We start from the raw sequence: 19,464 nt of genomic DNA, 5'->3' as shown, positions 1-19,464 counted from the left end.
TGGAAGTGCTTCGCCAAGGGTTAACCTGACCCTAGTGATATTGACACGCCAGTGGAAGTGCTTCGCCAAGGGTTAACCTGACCCTAGTGATATTGACACGCCAGTGGAAGTGCTTCGACAAGGGTTAACCCTTACCCTGACTCTAGTGATATTGACACGCCAGTGGAAGTGCTTCGACAAGGGTTAACCCTGACCCTATTGATATTGACACCCCAGTGGAAGTGCTTCGACAAGGGTTAACCCTGACCCTAGTGATATTGACACGCCAGTGGAAGTGCTTCGACAAGGGTTAACCCTTACCCTGACCCTAGTGATATTGACACGCCACTGGAAGTGGTTCGACAAGGGTTAACCCTGACCCTGACCCTAGTGATATTGACACGCCAGTGGAAGTGCTTCGACAAGGGTTAACCCTAACCCTGACCCTATTGATATTGACACGCCAGTGGAAGTGCTTCGACAAGGGTTAACCCTGAACCTGGTGATATTGACACGCCAGTGGAAGTGCTTCGACAAGGGTTAACCCTGACCCTATTGATATTGACACGCCAGTGGAAGTGCTTCGACAAGGGTTAACCCTGACCGTAGTGATATTGACATGCCAGTGGAAGAGCTTCGACAAGGGTTAACCCTGACCCTATTGATATTGACACGCCAGTGGAAGTGCTTCGACAAGGGTTAACCCTGAACCTAGTGATATTGACACGCCAGTGGAAGTGCTTCGCCAAGGGTTAACCTGACCCTAGTGATATTGACACGCCAGTGGAAGTGCTTCGACAAGGGTTAACCCTTACCCTGACCCTAGTGATATTGACACGCCAGTGGAAGTGCTTCGACAAGGGTTAACCCTTACCCTGACCCTAGTGATATTGACACGCCAGTGGAAGAGCTTCGACAAGGGTTAACCCTGAACCTAGTGATATTGACACGCCAGTGGGAGTGCTTCGACAAGGGTTAACCCTGACCCTGACCCTAGTGATATTGACACGCCAGTGGAAGTGGTTCATCAAGGGTTAACCCTGACCCTGGTGTTACTGACACGCCAGTGGAAATGCTTCGACAAGGGTTAACCCTGACCCTAGAGATATTGACACGCCAGTGGAAGTGCTTCGCCAAGGGTTAACCTGACCCTAGTGATATTGACACGCCAGTGGAAGTGCTTCGCCAAGGGTTAACCTGACCCTAGTGATATTGACACGCCAGTGGAAGTGCTTCGACAAGGGTTAACCCTTACCCTGACCCTAGTGATATTGACACGCCAGTGGAAGTGCTTCGACAAGGGTTAACCCTTACCCTGACCCTATTGATATTGACACGCCAGTGGAAGTGCTTCGACAAGGGTTAACCCTGACCCTATTGATATTGACACCCCAGTGGAAGTGCTTCGACAAGGGTTAACCCTGACCCTAGTGATATTGACACGCCAGTGGAAGTGCTTCGACAAGGGTTAACCCTTACCCTGACCCTAGTGATATTGACACGCCACTGGAAGTGGTTCGACAAGGGTTAACCCTGACCCTGACCCTAGTGATATTGACACGCCAGTGGAAGTGCTTCGACAAGGGTTAACCCTAACCCTGACCCTATTGATATTGACACGCCAGTGGAAGTGCTTCGACAAGGGTTAACCCTGAACCTGGTGATATTGACACGCCAGTGGAAGTGCTTCGACAAGGGTTAACCCTGACCCTATTGATATTGACACGCCAGTGGAAGTGCTTCGACAAGGGTTAACCCTGACCCTGACCCTAGTGATATTGACATGCCAGTGGAAGAGCTTCGACAAGGGTTAACCTGACCCTAGTGATATTGACACGCCAGTGGAAGTGCTTCGACAAGGGTTAACCCTTACCCTGACCCTAGTGATATTGACACGCCAGTGGAAGTGCTTCGACAAGGGTTAACCCTGTCCCTGACCCTAGTGATATTGACACGCCAGTGGAAGTGCTTCGACAAGGGTTAACCCTTACCCTGACCCTAGTGATATTGACACGCCAGTGGAAGTGCTTCGACAAGGGTTAACCCTTACCCTGACCCTAGTGATATTGACACGCCAGTGGAAGAGCTTCGACAAGGGTTAACCCTGAACCTAGTGATATTGACACGCCAGTGGGAGTGCTTCGACAAGGGTTAACCCTGACCCTGACCCTAGTGATATTGACACGCCAGTGGAAGTGGTTCATCAAGGGTTAACCCTGACCCTGGTGTTACTGACACGCCAGTGGAAATGCTTCGACAAGGGTTAACCCTGACCCTAGAGATATTGACACGCCAGTGGAAGTGCTTCGCCAAGGGTTAACCTGACCCTAGTGATATTGACACGCCAGTGGAAGTGCTTCGCCAAGGGTTAACCTGACCCTAGTGATATTGACATGCCAGTGGAAGTGCTTCGACAAGGGTTAACCCTTACCCTGACCCTAGTGATATTGACACGCCAGTGGAAGTGCTTCGACAAGGGTTAACCCTTACCCTGACCCTAGTGATATTGACACGCCAGTGGAAGTGCTTCGACAAGGGTTAACCCTGACCCTATTGATATTGACACCCCAGTGGAAGTGCTTCGACAAGGGTTAACCCTGACCCTAGTGATATTGACACGCCAGTGGAAGTGCTTCGACAAGGGTTAACCCTTACCCTGACCCTAGTGATATTGACACGCCACTGGAAGTGGTTCGACAAGGGTTAACCCTGACCCTGACCCTAGTGATATTGACACGCCAGTGGAAGTGCTTCGACAAGGGTTAACCCTAACCCTGACCCTATTGATATTGACACGCCAGTGGAAGTGCTTCGACAAGGGTTAACCCTGAACCTGGTGATATTGACACGCCAGTGGAAGTGCTTCGACAAGGGTTAACCCTGACCCTATTGATATTGACACGCCAGTGGAAGTGCTTCGACAAGGGTTAACCCTTACCCTGACCCTAGTGATATTGACATGCCAGTGGAAGAGCTTCGACAAGGGTTAACCTGACCCTAGTGATATTGACACGCCAGTGGAAGTGCTTCGACAAGGGTTAACCCTTACCCTGACCCTAGTGATATTGACACGCCAGTGGAAGTGCTTCGACAAGGGTTAACCCTGACCCTGACCCTAGTGATATTGACACGCCAGTGGAAGTGCTTCGACAAGGGTTAACCCTGACCCTAGTGATATTGAAACGCCAGTGGAAGTGCTTCGACAAGGGTTAACCCTTACCCTGACCCTAGTGATATTGACACGCCACTGGAAGTGGTTCGACAAGGGTTAACCCTGACCCTGACCCTAGTGATATTGACACGCCAGTGGAAGTGCTTCGACAAGGGTTAACCCTAACCCTGACCCTATTGATATTGACACGCCAGTGGAAGTGCTTCGACAAGGGTTAACCCTGAACCTGGTGATATTGACACGCCAGTGGAAGTGCTTCGACAAGGGTTAACCCTGACCCTATTGATATTGACACGCCAGTGGAAGTGCTTCGACAAGGGTTAACCCTGACCGTAGTGATATTGACATGCCAGTGGAAGAGCTTCGACAAGGGTTAACCCTGAACCTAGTGATATTGACACGCCAGTGGGAGTGCTTCGACAAGGGTTAACCCTGACCCTGACCCTAGTGATATTGACACGCCAGTGGAAGTGGTTCATCAAGGGTTAACCCTGACCCTGGTGTTACTGACACGCCAGTGGAAATGCTTCGACAAGGGTTAACCCTGACCCTAGAGATATTGACACGCCAGTGGAAGTGCTTCGCCAAGGGTTAACCTGACCCTAGTGATATTGACACGCCAGTGGAAGTGCTTCGCCAAGGGTTAACCTGACCCTAGTGATATTGACACGCCAGTGGAAGTGCTTCGACAAGGGTTAACCCTTACCCTGACCCTAGTGATATTGACACGCCAGTGGAAGTGCTTCGACAAGGGTTAACCCTTACCCTGACCCTAGTGATATTGACACGCCAGTGGAAGTGCTTCGACAAGGGTTAACCCTGACCCTATTGATATTGACACCCCAGTGGAAGTGCTTCGACAAGGGTTAACCCTGACCCTAGTGATATTGACACGCCAGTGGAAGTGCTTCGACAAGGGTTAACCCTTACCCTGACCCTAGTGATATTGACACGCCACTGGAAGTGGTTCGACAAGGGTTAACCCTGACCCTGACCCTAGTGATATTGACACGCCAGTGGAAGTGCTTCGACAAGGGTTAACCCTAACCCTGACCCTATTGATATTGACACGCCAGTGGAAGTGCTTCGACAAGGGTTAACCCTGAACCTGGTGATATTGACACGCCAGTGGAAGTGCTTCGACAAGGGTTAACCCTGACCCTATTGATATTGACACGCCAGTGGAAGTGCTTCGACAAGGGTTAACCCTGACCGTAGTGATATTGACACGCCAGTGGAAGTGCTTCGCCAAGGGTTAACCTGACCCTAGTGATATTGACACGCCAGTAGAAGTGCTTCGCCAAGGGTTAACCTGACCCTAGTGATATTGACACGCCACTGGAAGTGCTTCGACAAGGGTTAACCCTGACCCTGACCCTAGTGATATTGACACGCCCCTGGAAGTGCTTCGACAAGGGTTAACCCTGACCCTGACCCTAGTGATATTGACACGCCAGTGGAAGTGCTTCGACAAGGGTTAACCCTGACCCTGACCCTAGTGATATTGACAGGCCAGTGGAAGTGCTTCGACAAGGGTTAACCCTGACCCTGACCCTAGTGATATTGACACGCCAGTGGAAGTGCTTCGACAAGGGTTAACCCTTACCCTGACCCTAGTGATATTGACACGCCAGTGGAAGTGCTTCGACAAGGGTTAACCCTGACCCTAGTGATATTGACATGCCAGTGGAAGAGCTTCGACAAGGGTTAACCCTGACCCTGACCCTAGTGATATTGACACGCCAGTGGAAGTGGTTCGTCAAGGGTTAACCCTGACCCTGGTGTTACTGACACGCCAGTGGAAGTGCTTCGACAAGGGTTAACCCTGACCCTAGTGATATTGACACGCCAGTGGAAGTGCTTCGCCAAGGGTTAACCCTGACCCTAGTGATATTGACACGCCAGTGGAAGTGCTTCGACAAGGGTTAACCCTGACCCTGACCCTAGTGATATTGACACGCCAGTGGAAGTGCTTCGACAAGGGTTAACCCTTACCCTGACCCTAGTGATATTGACACGCCAGTGGAAGTGCTTCGCCAAGGGTTAACCTGACCCTAGTGATATTGACACGCCACTGGAAGTGCTTCGACAAGGGTTAACCCTGACCCTGACCCTAGTGATATTGACACGCCACTGGAAGTGCTTCGACAAGGGTTAACCCTGACCCTGACCCTAGTGATATTGACACGCCAGTGGAAGTGCTTCGACAAGGGTTAACCCTGACCCTGACCCTAGTGATATTGACAGGCCAGTGGAAGTGCTTCGACAAGGGTTAACCCTGACCCTGACCCTAGTGATATTGACACGCCAGTGGAAGTGCTTCGACAAGGGTTAACCCTTACCCTGACCCTAGTGATATTGACACGCCAGTGGAAGTTAATTCGACAAGGGTTAACCCTTACCCTGACGCTAGTGATATTGACACGCCAGTGGAAGTGCTTCGACAAGGGTTAACCCTGACCCTGACCCTAGTGATATTGACACGCCACTGGAAGTGCTTCGACAAGGGTTAACCCTGACCCTGACCCTAGTGATATTGACACGCCAGTGGAAGTGCTTCGACAAGGGTTAACCCTGACCCTGACCCTAGTGATATTGACAGGCCAGTGGAAGTGCTTCGACAAGGGTTAACCCTGACCCTGACCCTAGTGATATTGACACGCCAGTGGAAGTGCTTCGACAAGGGTTAACCCTTACCCTGACCCTAGTGATATTGACACGCCAGTGGAAGTGCTTCGACAAGGGTTAACCCTTACCCTGACCCTAGTGATATTGACACGCCAATGGAAGTGCTTCGACAAGGGTTAACCCTGACCCTGGTGATATTGACATGCCAGTGGAAGTGCTTCGACAAGGGTTAACCCTGACCCTGACCCTAGTGATATTGACACGCCAGTGGAAGTGCTTCGACAAGGGTTAACCCTGACCCTAGTGATATTGACATGCCAGTGGAAGAGCTTCGACAAGGGTTAACCCTGACCCTGACCCTAGTGATATTGACACGCCAGTGGAAGTGCCTCGACAAGGGTTAACCCTGAACCTAGTGATATTGACACGCCAGTGGAAGTGCTTCGACAATGGTTAACCCTGACCCTGACCCTAGTGATATTGACACGCCAGTGGAAGTGGTTCATCAAGGGTTAACCCTGACCCTGGTGTTACTGACAGGCCAGTGGAAGTGCTTCGACAAGGGTTAACCCTGACCCTAGTGATATTGACACGCCAGTGGAAGTGCTTTGACAAGGGTTAACCCTGACCCTGACCCTAGTGATATTGACACGCCAGTGGAAGTGCTTCGACAAGGGTTAACCCTGACCCTAGTGATATTGACATGCCAGTGGAAGAGCTTCGACAAGGGTTAACCCTGACCCTGACCCTAGTGATATTGACACCCCAGTGGAAGTGCTTCGACAAGGGTTAACCCTGACCCTGACCCTAGTGATATTGACACGCCAGTGGAAGTGGTTCGACAAGGGTTAACCCTGACCCTGGTGATATTGACACGCCAGTGGAAGTGCTTCGACAAGGGTTAACCCTGATCCTGGTGATATTGACACGCCAGTGGAAGTGCTTCGACAAGGGTTAACCCTGACCCTATTGATATTGACACGCCAGTGGAAGTGCTTTGACAAGGGTTAACCCTGACCCTGGTGTTACTGACATGCCAGTGGAAGAGCTTCGACAAGGGTTAACCCTGACCCTGACGCTAGTGATATTGACACGCCAGTGGAAGTGGTTCGTCAAGGGTTAACCCTGACCCTGGTGTTACTGACACGCCAGTGGAAGTGCTTCGACAAGGGTTAACCCTGACCCTAGTGATATTGACACGCCAGTGGAAGTGCTTCGACAAGGGTTAACACTGACCCTAGTGATATTGACACGCCAGTGGAAGTGCTTCGACAAGGGTTAACACTGACCCTAGTGATATTGACACCCCAGTGGAAGAGCTTCGACAAGGGTTAACCCTGACCCTGACCCTAGTGATATTGACACCCCAGTGGAAGTGCTTCGACAAGGGTTAACCCTGACCTGTCCCTAGTGATATTGACACGCCAGTGGAAGTGGTTCGACAAGGGTTAACCCTGACCCTGACCCTAGTGATATTGACACGCCAGTGGAAGTGCTTCGACAAGGGTTAACCCTGACCCTGACCCAAGTGATATTGACACGCTACTGGAAGTGGTTCGACAAGGGTTAACCAGACCCTGACCCTAGTGATATTGACACGCCAGTGGAAGTGCTTCGACAAGGGTTAACCCTGACCCTGGTGATATTGACACGCCAGTGGAAGTGCTTCGACAAGGGTTAACCCTGACCCTGACCCTAGTGATATTGACACGCCAGTGGAAGTGGTTCGACAAGGGTTAACCCTGACCCTGACCCTAGTGATATTGACACGCCAGTGGAAGTGCTTCGACGACGGTTAACCCTGACCCTATTGATATCGACACGCCAGTGAAGTGCTTCGACAAGGGTTAACCCTGACCCTGACCCTAGTGATATTGACACGCTACTGGAAGTGGTTAGACAAGGGTTAACCTGACCCTGACCCCCAGTGATATTGACACGCCAGTGGAAGTGCTTCGACAAGGGTTAACCCTGACCCTGGTGATATTGACACGTCAGTGGAAGTGCTGCAACAAGGGTTAACCGTGACCCTGGTGATATAGACACCCCAGTGGAAGTGCTTCGACAAGGGTTAACCCTGACCCTGGTGTTACTGACACGCCAGTGGAAGTGCTGCGACAAGGGTTAACCCTGACCCTGGTGATATTGACACGCCAGTGGAAGTGGTTCGACAAGGGTTAACCCTGACCCTGGTGATATTGACACGCCAGTGGAAGTGCTTCGACAAGGGTTAACCCTGACCCTGGTGATATTGACACGCCAGTGGAAGTGCTTCGACAAGGGTTAACCTGACCCTGACCCTAGTGATATTGACACGCCAGTGGAAGTGCTTCGACAAGGGTTAACCCTAACCCTGACCCTATTGATATTGACACGCCAGTGGAAGTGGTTCGACAAGGGTTAACCCTGACCCTGGTGATATTGACTCGCCAGTGGAAGTGCTTCGACAAGGGTTAACCCTGACCCTGGTGATATTGACACGCCAGTGGAAGTGCTTCGACAAGGGTTAACCCTGACCCTGACCCTAGTGATATTGACACGCCAGTGGAAGTGCTTCGACAAGGGTTAACCCTGACCCTGACCCTAGTGATATTGACACGCCAGTGGAAGTGCTTCGACAAGGGTTCACCGTTACCCTGACCCTAGTGATATTGACACGCCAGTGGAAGTGCTTCGACAAGGGTTAACCCTGACCCTAGTGATATTGACACGCCAGTGGAAGTGCTTCGACAAGGGTTAACCCTGACCCTGACCCTAGTGATATTGACACGCCAGTGGAAGTGCTTCGACAAGGGTTAACCCTGACCCTGACCCTAGTGATATTGACACGCCAGTGGAAGTGCTTCGACAAGGGTTCACCGTTACCCTGACCCTAGTGATATTGACACGCCAGTGGAAGTGCTTCGACAAGGGTTAACCCTGACCCTAGTGATATTGACATGCCAGTGGAAGTGCTTCGACAAGGGTTAACCCTGACCCTGACCCTAGTGATATTGACACGCCAGTGGACGTGCTTCGACAAGGGTTAACCCTGACCCTGGTGATATTGACACGCCAGTGGAAGTGCTTCGACAAGGGTTAACCCTGACCCTGACCCTAGTGATATTGACACGCCAGTGGAAGTGCTTCGACAAGGGTTAACCCTGACCCTGGTGATATTGACACGCCAGTGGAAGTGGTTCGACAAGGGTTAACCCTGACCCTGACCCTAGTGATATTGACACGCCAGTGGAAGTGGTTCGACAAGGGTTAACCCTGATCCTGGTGATATTGACACGCCAGTGGAAGTGCTTCGACAAGGGTTAACCCTGACCCTGGTGATATTGACACGCCAGTGGAAGTGCTTCGACAAGGGTTAACCCTGACCCTGACCCAAGTGATATTGACACGCTACTGGAAGTGGTTCGACAAGGGTTAACCAGACCCTGACCCTAGTGATATTGACACGCCAGTGGAAGTGCTTCGACAAGGGTTAACCCTGACCCTGGTGATATTGACACGCCAGTGGAAGTGCTTCGACAAGGGTTAACCCTGACCCTGACCCTAGTGATATTGACACGCCAGTGGAAGTGGTTCGACAAGGGTTAACCCTGACCCTGACCCTAGTGATATTGACACGCCAGTGGAAGTGCTTCGACGACGGTTAACCCTGACCCTATTGATATCGACACGCCAGTGGAAGTGCTTCGACAAGGGTTAACCCTGACCCTGACCCTAGTGATATTGACACGCTACTGGAAGTGGTTAGACAAGGGTTAACCTGACCCTGACCCCAGTGATATTGACACGCCAGTGGAAGTGCTTCGACAAGGGTTAACCCTGACCCTGGTGATATTGACACGTCAGTGGAAGTGCTGCAACAAGGGTTAACCGTGACCCTGGTGATATAGACACCCCAGTGGAAGTGCTTCGACAAGGGTTAACCCTGACCCTGGTGTTACTGACACGCCAGTGGAAGTGCTGCGACAAGGGTTAACCCTGACCCTGGTGATATTGACACGCCAGTGGAAGTGGTTCGACAAGGGTTAACCCTGACCCTGGTGATATTGACACGCCAGTGGAAGTGCTTCGACAAGGGTTAACCCTGACCCTGGTGATATTGACACGCCAGTGGAAGTGCTTCGACAAGGGTTAACCTGACCCTGACCCTAGTGATATTGACACGCCAGTGGAAGTGCTTCGACAAGGGTTAACCCTAACCCTGACCCTATTGATATTGACACGCCAGTGGAAGTGGTTCGACAAGGGTTAACCCTGACCCTGGTGATATTGACTCGCCAGTGGAAGTGCTTCGACAAGGGTTAACCCTGACCCTGGTGATATTGACACGCCAGTGGAAGTGCTTCGACAAGGGTTAACCCTGACCCTGACCCTAGTGATATTGACACGCCAGTGGAAGTGCTTCGACAAGGGTTAACCCTGACCCTGACCCTAGTGATATTGACACGCCAGTGGAAGTGCTTCGACAAGGGTTCACCGTTACCCTGACCCTAGTGATATTGACACGCCAGTGGAAGTGCTTCGACAAGGGTTAACCCTGACCCTAGTGATATTGACACGCCAGTGGAAGTGCTTCGACAAGGGTTAACCCTGACCCTGACCCTAGTGATATTGACACGCCAGTGGAAGTGCTTCGACAAGGGTTAACCCTGACCCTGACCCTAGTGATATTGACACGCCAGTGGAAGTGCTTCGACAAGGGTTCACCGTTACCCTGACCCTAGTGATATTGACACGCCAGTGGAAGTGCTTCGACAAGGGTTAACCCTGACCCTAGTGATATTGACATGCCAGTGGAAGTGCTTCGACAAGGGTTAACCCTGACCCTGACCCTAGTGATATTGACACGCCAGTGGACGTGCTTCGACAAGGGTTAACCCTGACCCTGGTGATATTGACACGCCAGTGGAAGTGCTTCGACAAGGGTTAACCCTGACCCTGACCCTAGTGATATTGACACGCCAGTGGAAGTGCTTCGACAAGGGTTAACCCTGACCCTGGTGATATTGACACGCCAGTGGAAGTGGTTCGACAAGGGTTAACCCTGACCCTGACCCTAGTGATATTGACACGCCAGTGGAAGTGGTTCGACAAGGGTTAACCCTGATCCTGGTGATATTGACACGCCAGTGGAAGTGCTTCGACAAGGGTTAACCCTGACCCTGGTGATATTGACACGCCAGTGGAAGTGCTTCGACAAGGGTGGTCTCCTCGTGTACATTGGAGACTTGGGTGGCATTGAGCGGTGCCTTGTAATATGTTTTTGTACACGGACCTCCCACCTACCTGTCACTTCTGTGGGCAGTAAGAGACCGTGTACCATGTGTACATTGAGTGTGCAAGATTGCAGCCCCAGGTCGCATACCTGCAAGGGCTGGAGGCTGTTTCTCCTATCCTGGTTGCTTTTCAACACCACCTCTTCACCTACGGTCACCCAGTATGGGAGGGGCAGAGGGCATGGTGGGTTGGGTGGGGAGAGCGGATGTCTGGGAGCTGGCCAAATTCGGAATCCACAGGTCCTGGAGGTGGGTGGTGGTCAGCATTGCGATGTGCCCAGGTGACCATGGAGAGGCACAGACACTGTTCACATGCAATACAAAGGTGTTCTGGGACGGTTGGGCACTGCAGGGGATTAACATCATCTTAGATTGGTGTCGGGGTGTCAGGAAGTCAGGATGACGGGTGTCAGAGTGTTGGGGTGACCGAGTGAAGGGTGTCACGGTGACAGATGTGGGGGTGTGAGGGTGACAGATGTGGGGGTGTGAGGGTGACGGGTGTCAGGATGTGAAGGGACGTAGGTGATGGAGATCAGACAGCACCCACCTGCTCCATGTACAAGAGGAGGGACTCCCGGCTATTCTCCCATTCTCTGGGCAGTTGGCTGTGGTGGGGGAACTTGTCACAGCTCAGCTCCACTGTCACCTCAAAGCAGTTGGTGTGAAGGTAACTGAAATCATTCATACCTGGAACAGAGAGCAAGGCACAGCTTGTGTGTACACACCTCTCCCACACTGTCAACACCCGTCCCTCTACACCCCCACACTGTCCACACCCGTCCCTCTACACTCCCACACTGTCCACACCCGTCCCTCTACACCCCCACACTGTCCACACCCGTCCCACTACACCCCCACACTGTCCACACCCGTCCCTCTACACCTCCACACTGTCCACACCCGTCCTTCTACACTCCCACACTGTCCACACCCATCCCTCTACACCCCCACACTGTCCACACCCGTCTCTCTACACCCCCACACTGTCCACACCCGTCTCTCTACACCCCCACACTGTCCACATCCGTCTCTCTACACTCCCACACTGTCCACACCCGTTCCTCTACACCCCCACACTGTCCACACCCGTCCCTCTACACACCCACACTGTCCACACCCGTCCCTCTACACACCCACACTGTCCACACCCGTCCCTCTACACCCCCACACTGTCCACACCCGTCCCTCTACACCCCCACACTGTCCACACCCGTCTCTCTACACTCCCACACTGTCCACACCCATCCCTCTGCACCCCCACACTGTCCACACCCGTCCCTCTACACCCCCACACTGTCCACACCCGTCCCTCTACACTCCCACACTGTCCACACCCATCCCTCTACACACCCACACTGTCCACACCCGTCCCTCTACACCCCCACACTGTCCACACCCGTCCGTCTACACACCCACACTGTCCACACCCGTCCCTCTACACCCCCACACTGTCCACACCCGTCCCTCTACACCCCACACTGTCCACACCCGTCTCTCTACACCCCCCACACTGTCCACACCCGTCTCTCTACACCCCCACACTGTCCACACCGGTCTCTCTACACCCCCACACTGTCCACACCCGTCCCTCTACACCCCCACACTGTCCACACCCGTCCCTCTACACCCCCACACTGTCCACACCAGTCCCTCTACACCCCCACACTGTCCACACCCGTCCCTCTACACCCCCACACTGTCCACACCCGTCCCTCTACACACCTACACTGTCCACACCCGTCCCTCTACACACCTACACTGTCCACACCCGTCCCTCTACACCTCCACACTGTCCACACCCGTCCTTCTACACTCCCACACTGTCCACACCCGTCCCTCTACACCCCCACACTGTCCACACCCGTCCCTCTACACCCCCACACTGTCCACACCCGTCCCTCTACACCCCCACAGTGAACACACCCGTCTCTCTACACCTCACACTGTCCACACCCGTCTCTCTACACCCCTGCACTGTCCACACCCGTCCTTCTACACCCCACACTGTCCACACCCGTCCCTCTACACCCCCACACTGTCCACACCCGTCCCTCTACACCCCCACACTGTCCACACCCATCCCTCTACACTCCCACACTGTCCACACCCGTCCCTCTACACCCCCACACTGTCCACACTCGTCCCTCTACACCCCCACACTGTCCACACCCGTCCCTCTACACCCCCACACTGTCCACACTCATCCCTCTACACCCCCACACTGTCCACACCCGTCCCTCTACACCCCCACACTGTCCACACTCATCCCTCTACACCCCCACATTGTCCACACCCGTCCCTCTACACCCCCACACTGTCCACACCCGTCCCTCTACACCCCCACACTGTCCACACCCGTCCCTCTACACCCCCACACTGTCCACACCCGTCCCTCTACACCCCCACACTGTCCACACCCGTCCCTCTACACACCCACACTGTCCACACCCGTCCCTCTACACACCTACACTGTCCACACCCGTCCCTCTACACCCCCACACTGTCCACACCCGTCCCTCTACACCCCCACACTGTCCACACCCGTCTCTCAAAACCCCACACTGTCCACACCCGTCCCTCTACACCCCCACACTGTCCACACCCGTCCCTCTACACCCCCACACTGTCCACACCCGTCCCTCTACACCCCCACACTGTCCACACCCGTCCCTCTACACCCCCACACTGTCCACACCCGTCCCTCTACACACCCACACTGACCACACCCGTCCCTCTACACTCCCACACTGTCCACACCCGTCCCTCTACACCTCTCCCCACACTGTCCACACCCGTCCCTCCACACCCCCACACTGTCCACACCCGTCCCTCTACACTCCCACACTGTCCACACCCGTCCCTCTACACTCCCACACTGTCCACACCCGTCCCTCTACACTCCCACACTGTCCACACCCGTCCCTCTACACCCCCACACTGTCCACACCCGTCCCTCTACACCCCCACACTGTCCACACCCATCCCTCTACACCCCCACACTGTCCACACCCGTCCCTCTCCACCCCCACACTGTCCACACCCGTCCCTCTACACCCCCACACTGTCCACACCCGTCCCTCTACACCTCTCCCCACACTGTCCACACCCGTCCCTCTACACCCCCACTCTGTCCACACCCGTCCCTCTACACTCCCACACTGTCCACACCCGTCCCTCTACACTCCCACACTGTCCACACCCGTCCCTCTACACTCCCACACTGTCCACACCCGTCTCTCTACACCCCCACACTGTCCACACCCATCCCTCTACACACCTACACTGTCCACACACGTCCCTCTACACCCCCACACTGTCCACACCCGTCCCTCTACACCCCCACACTGTCCACACCCGTCCCTCTACACCCCCACACTGTCCACACCCGTCCCTCTACACACCCACACTGTCCACACCCATCCCTCTACACCCACACACTGTCCACACCCGTCCCTCTACACCCCCACACTGTCTACAACCATCCCTCTACACTCCCACACTGTCCACACCCGTCTCTCTACACCCCCACACTGTCCACACCCTTCCCTCTACACCACCACACTGTCCACACCCGTCTCTCTACACACCCACACTGTCCACACCCGTCCCTCTACACCCGCACACTGTCCACACCCGTCCCTCTACACACCAACACTGTCCACACCCGTCCCTCTACACCCCCACACTGTCCACACCCGTCCCTCTACACCCCCACACTGTCCACACCCATCCCTCTACACCCCCACACTGTCCACACCCGTCCCTCTCCACCCCCACACTGTCCACACCCGTCCCTCTACACCCCCACACTGTCCACACCCGTCCCTCTACACCCCCACACTGTCCACACCCATCTCTCAAAACCCCACGCTGTCCACACCCGTCACTCAAAACCCCACACTGTCCACACCCGTCACTCAAAACCCCCACACTGTCCCCACCGGTCTCTCTACACCCCCACACTGTCCACAGCCATCTCTCTACACTCCCACACTGTCCACACCCGTCCCTCTACACTCCCACACTGTCGACACCCGTCCCTCTACACACCTACACTGTCCACACCCGTCCCTCTACACCCCCACACTGTCCACACCCATCCCTCTACACCCCTCCCCACACTGTCCACACCCGTCCGTCTACACACCCACACTGTCCACACCCGTCCCTCTACACCCCTCCCCACACTGTCCACACCCGTCCGTCTACACTCCCACACTGTCCACACCCGTCCCTCTACACACCCACACTGTCCACACCCGTCCCTCTACAACCCCACACTGTCCACACCCGTCCCTCTACACCCCCACACTGTCCACACCCGTCCCTCTACACTCCCACACTGTCCACACCCGTCCCTCTACACCCCCACACTGTCCACACCCGTCTCTCTACACTCCCACACTGTCCACACCCGTCCCTCTACACCCCCACACTGTCCACACCCGTCCGTCTACACTCCCACACTGTCCACACCCGTCCCTCTACACCCCCACACCGTCCACACCCGTCCCTCTACACTCCCACACTGTCCACACCCGTCCCTCTACACCCCACACTGTCCACACCCGTCCCTCTACACCCCCACACTGTCCACACCCGTCCGTCTACACCCCTCCCCACACTGTCCACACCCGTCCCTCTACACCCCCACACTGTCCACACCTGTCCCTCTACACTCCCACACTGTCCACACCCGTCCCTCTACACCCCCACACTGTCCACACCCGTCCCTCTACACCCCCACACTGTCCACACCCGTCTCTCTACACTCCCACACTGTACACACCCGTCCCTCTACACCCCACACTGTCCACACCCGTCTCTCTACACCCCCACACTGTCCACACCCGTCCCTCTACACTCACACACTGTCCACACCCGTCCCTCTACACCCCGACACTGCCCACACCCATCCCTCTACACTCCCACACTGTCCACACCCATCCCTCTACACCCCCACACTGTCCACACCCGTCCGTCTACACCCCTCCCCACACTGTCCACACCCGTCCCTCTACACCTCACACTGTCCACACCCGTCCCTCTACACCCCCACACTGTCCACACCCGTCCGTCTACACCCCTCCCCACACTGTCCACACCCGTCCCTCTACACCCCCACACTGTCCACACCTGTCCCTCTACACTCCCACACTGTCCACACCCGTCCCTCTACACCCCCACACTGTCCACACCCGTCCCTCTACACACCCACACTGTCCACACCCGTCCCTCTACACTCCCACACTGTCCACACCCATCCCTCTACACCCCCACACTGTCCACACCCGTCCCTCTACACACCCACACTGTCCACACCCGTCTCTCTACACCCCCACACTGTCCACACCCGTCCTTCTACACCCCCACACTGTCCACACCCGTCCTTCTACACCCTACACTGTCCACACCCGTCCCTCTACACCCCCACACTGTCCACACCCGTCCCTCTACACCCCCACACTGTCCACACCCATCCCTCTACACCCCCACACTGTCCACACCCGTCCCTCTACACTCCCACACTGTCCACACCCGTCCCTCTACACCCCAACACTGTCCTCACTCGTCTCTCTACACACCCACACTGTCCACACCCGTCTCTCTACACCTCTCCCCACACTGTCCACACCCGTCCCTCTACACCTCTCCCCACACTGTCCACACCCGTCCGTCTACACACCCACACTGTCCACACCCGTCCCTCTACACACCTACACTGTCCACACCCGTCCGTCTACACACCCACACTGTCCACACCCATTCCTCTACACCCCACACTGTCCACACCCGTCCCTCTACACCCCCACACTGTCCACACCCGTCCCTCTACACCCCCACACTGTCCACACCCGTCCCTCTACACCCCCACACTGTCCACACCCGTCCCTCTACACCCCCACACTGTCCACACCCGTCCCTCTACACCCCCACACTGTCCCCACCCATCCCTCTACAAACCCACACTGTCCACACCCGTCCCTCTACACCCCCACACTGAACACACCCGTCCCTCTACACACCCACACTGTCCACACCCGTCTCTCTACACACCCACACTGTCCACACCCGTCCCTCAAAACCCCCACACTGTCCACACCCGTCCCTCTACACTCCCACACTGTCCACACCCGTCCCTCTACACTGCCACACTGTCCACACCCGTCCCTCTACACCCCCACACTGTCCACACCCATCCCTCTACACCCCCACACTGTCCACACCCGTCTCTCTACACCTCTCCCCACACTGTCCACACCCGTCCCTCTACACCCCCACACTGTCCACACCCGTCCCTCTACACCCCCACACTGTCCACACCCGTCCCTCTACACTCCCACACTGAACACACCCGTCCCTCTACACCCCCACACTGTCCACACCCGTCCCTCTACACCCCCACACTGTCCACACCCATCTCTCTACACTCCCCCACTGTCCACACCCGTCCCTCTGCACCCCCACACTGTCCACACCCGTCCCACTACACCCCCACACTGTCCACACCCGTCCCTCTACACTCCCCCACGGTCCACACCAGTCCCTCTACACTCCCCCACTGTCCACACCCGTCCCTCTACACTCCCACACTGTCCACACCCGTCCCTCTACACTCCCACACTGTCCACACCCGTCCCTCTACACTCCCCCACTGTCCACACCCGTCCCTCTACACCCCCACACTGTCCACACCCGTCCCACTACACTCCCACACTGTCCACACCCGTCCCTCTACACACCCACACTGTCCACACCCGTCCCTCTACACTCCCACACTGTCCACACCCGTCCCACTACACCCCCACACTGTCCACACCCGTCCCTCTACACTCCCCCACTGTCCACACCCGTCCCTCTACACTCCCCCACTGTCCACACCCGTCCCTCTACAACCCCACACTGTCCACACCCGTCCCTCTACACTCCCCCACTGTCCACACCCGTCCCTCTACACTCCCACACTGTCCACACCCGTCCCTCTACACCCCCACACTGTCCACACCCGTCCCTCTACACTCCCCCACTGTCCACACCCGTCCCTCTACACCCCCACACTGTCCACACCCATCCCTCTACACCCCCACACTGTCCACACCCGTCCCTCTACACACCCACACTGTCCACACCCGTCCCTCTACACTCCCACACTGTCCACACCCGTCCCTCTACACACCCACACTGTCCACACCCGTCCCTCTACACTCCCCCACTGTCCACACCCGTCCCTCTGCACCCCCACACTGTCCACACCCGTCCCTCTACACCCCCACACTGTCCACACCCGTCCCTCTACACCCCACACTGTCCACACCCGTCCCTCTACACCCCCACACTGTCCACACCCGTCACTCTACACCCCGACACTGTCCACACCCGTCCCTCTACACCCCACACTGTCCACACCCGTCCCTCTACACCCCCACACTGTCCACACCCGTCACTCTACACCCCCACACTGTCCACACCCATCCCTCTACACCCCCACACTGTCCACACCCGTCCCTCTACACTCCCACACTGTCCACACCCATCCGTCTACACCCCCACACTGTCCACACCCGTCCCTCTACACCCCACACTGTCCACACCCGTCCTTCTACACCCCCACACTGTCCACACCCGTCTCTCTACACCTCACACTGTCCACACCCGTCTCTCAAAACCCCACACTGTCCACACCCGTCCCTCTACACCCCAACACTGTCCACACCCGTCCCTCTACACCCCCACACTGTCCACACCCGTCCCTCTACACCCTCACACTGTCCACACCCGTCCCTCTACACTCCCACACTGTCCACACCCGTCCCTCTACACTCCCACACTGTCCACACCCGTCCCTCTACACCCCCACACTGTCCACACCCGTCCCTCTACACCCCCACACTGTCCACACCCGTCCCTCTACACCCCCACACTGTCCACACCCGTCCCTCTACACCCCCACACTGTCCACACCCGTCCCTCTACACCCACACACTGTCCACACCCGTCCCTCTACACCCCCACACTGTCCACACCCGTCCCTCTACACTCCCACACTGTCCACACCCGTCCCTCTACACCTCCACACTGTCCACACCCGTCCCTCTACACTCCCACACTGTCCACACCCGTCCCTCTACACCTCCACACTGTCCACACCCGTCCCTCTACACCCCCACACTGTCCACACCCGTCCCTCTACACTCCCACACTGTCCACACCCGTCCCTCTACACCCCCACACTGTCCACACCCGTCCCTCTACACCACCACACTGTCCACACCCGTCCCTCTACACCCCCACACTGTCCACACCCGTCCCTCTACACCCCCACACTGTCCACACCCGTCCCTCTACACCCCCACACTGTCCACACCCGTCTCTCTACACCAACACACTGTCCACACCCGTCCCTCTACA

General features: G+C 55.8%; 1 protein-coding gene across 1 annotated transcript in view; it reads right to left on the bottom strand.

The window, feature by feature from the left end:
- Positions 1 to 19,464, bottom strand: part of LOC132392015 (inactive carboxypeptidase-like protein X2) — a 271,814-nt gene that overhangs the window by 48,848 nt on the left and 203,502 nt on the right. Inside the window, exon 12 of the mRNA XM_059965914.1 lies at positions 11,603 to 11,742. Coding sequence (XP_059821897.1) covers positions 11,603 to 11,742 — 140 coding nt within the window. The remainder of the gene's footprint in view (positions 1 to 11,602; positions 11,743 to 19,464) is intronic.

Source organism: Hypanus sabinus, chromosome 3 (assembly GCF_030144855.1).
Source record: "Hypanus sabinus isolate sHypSab1 chromosome 3, sHypSab1.hap1, whole genome shotgun sequence".
Taxonomy (NCBI): Eukaryota; Metazoa; Chordata; class Chondrichthyes; order Myliobatiformes; family Dasyatidae; genus Hypanus; species Hypanus sabinus.
The sequence above is the reverse complement of the archived record's forward strand: the minus strand, read 5'-3'. Positions and strand labels throughout refer to the sequence as shown.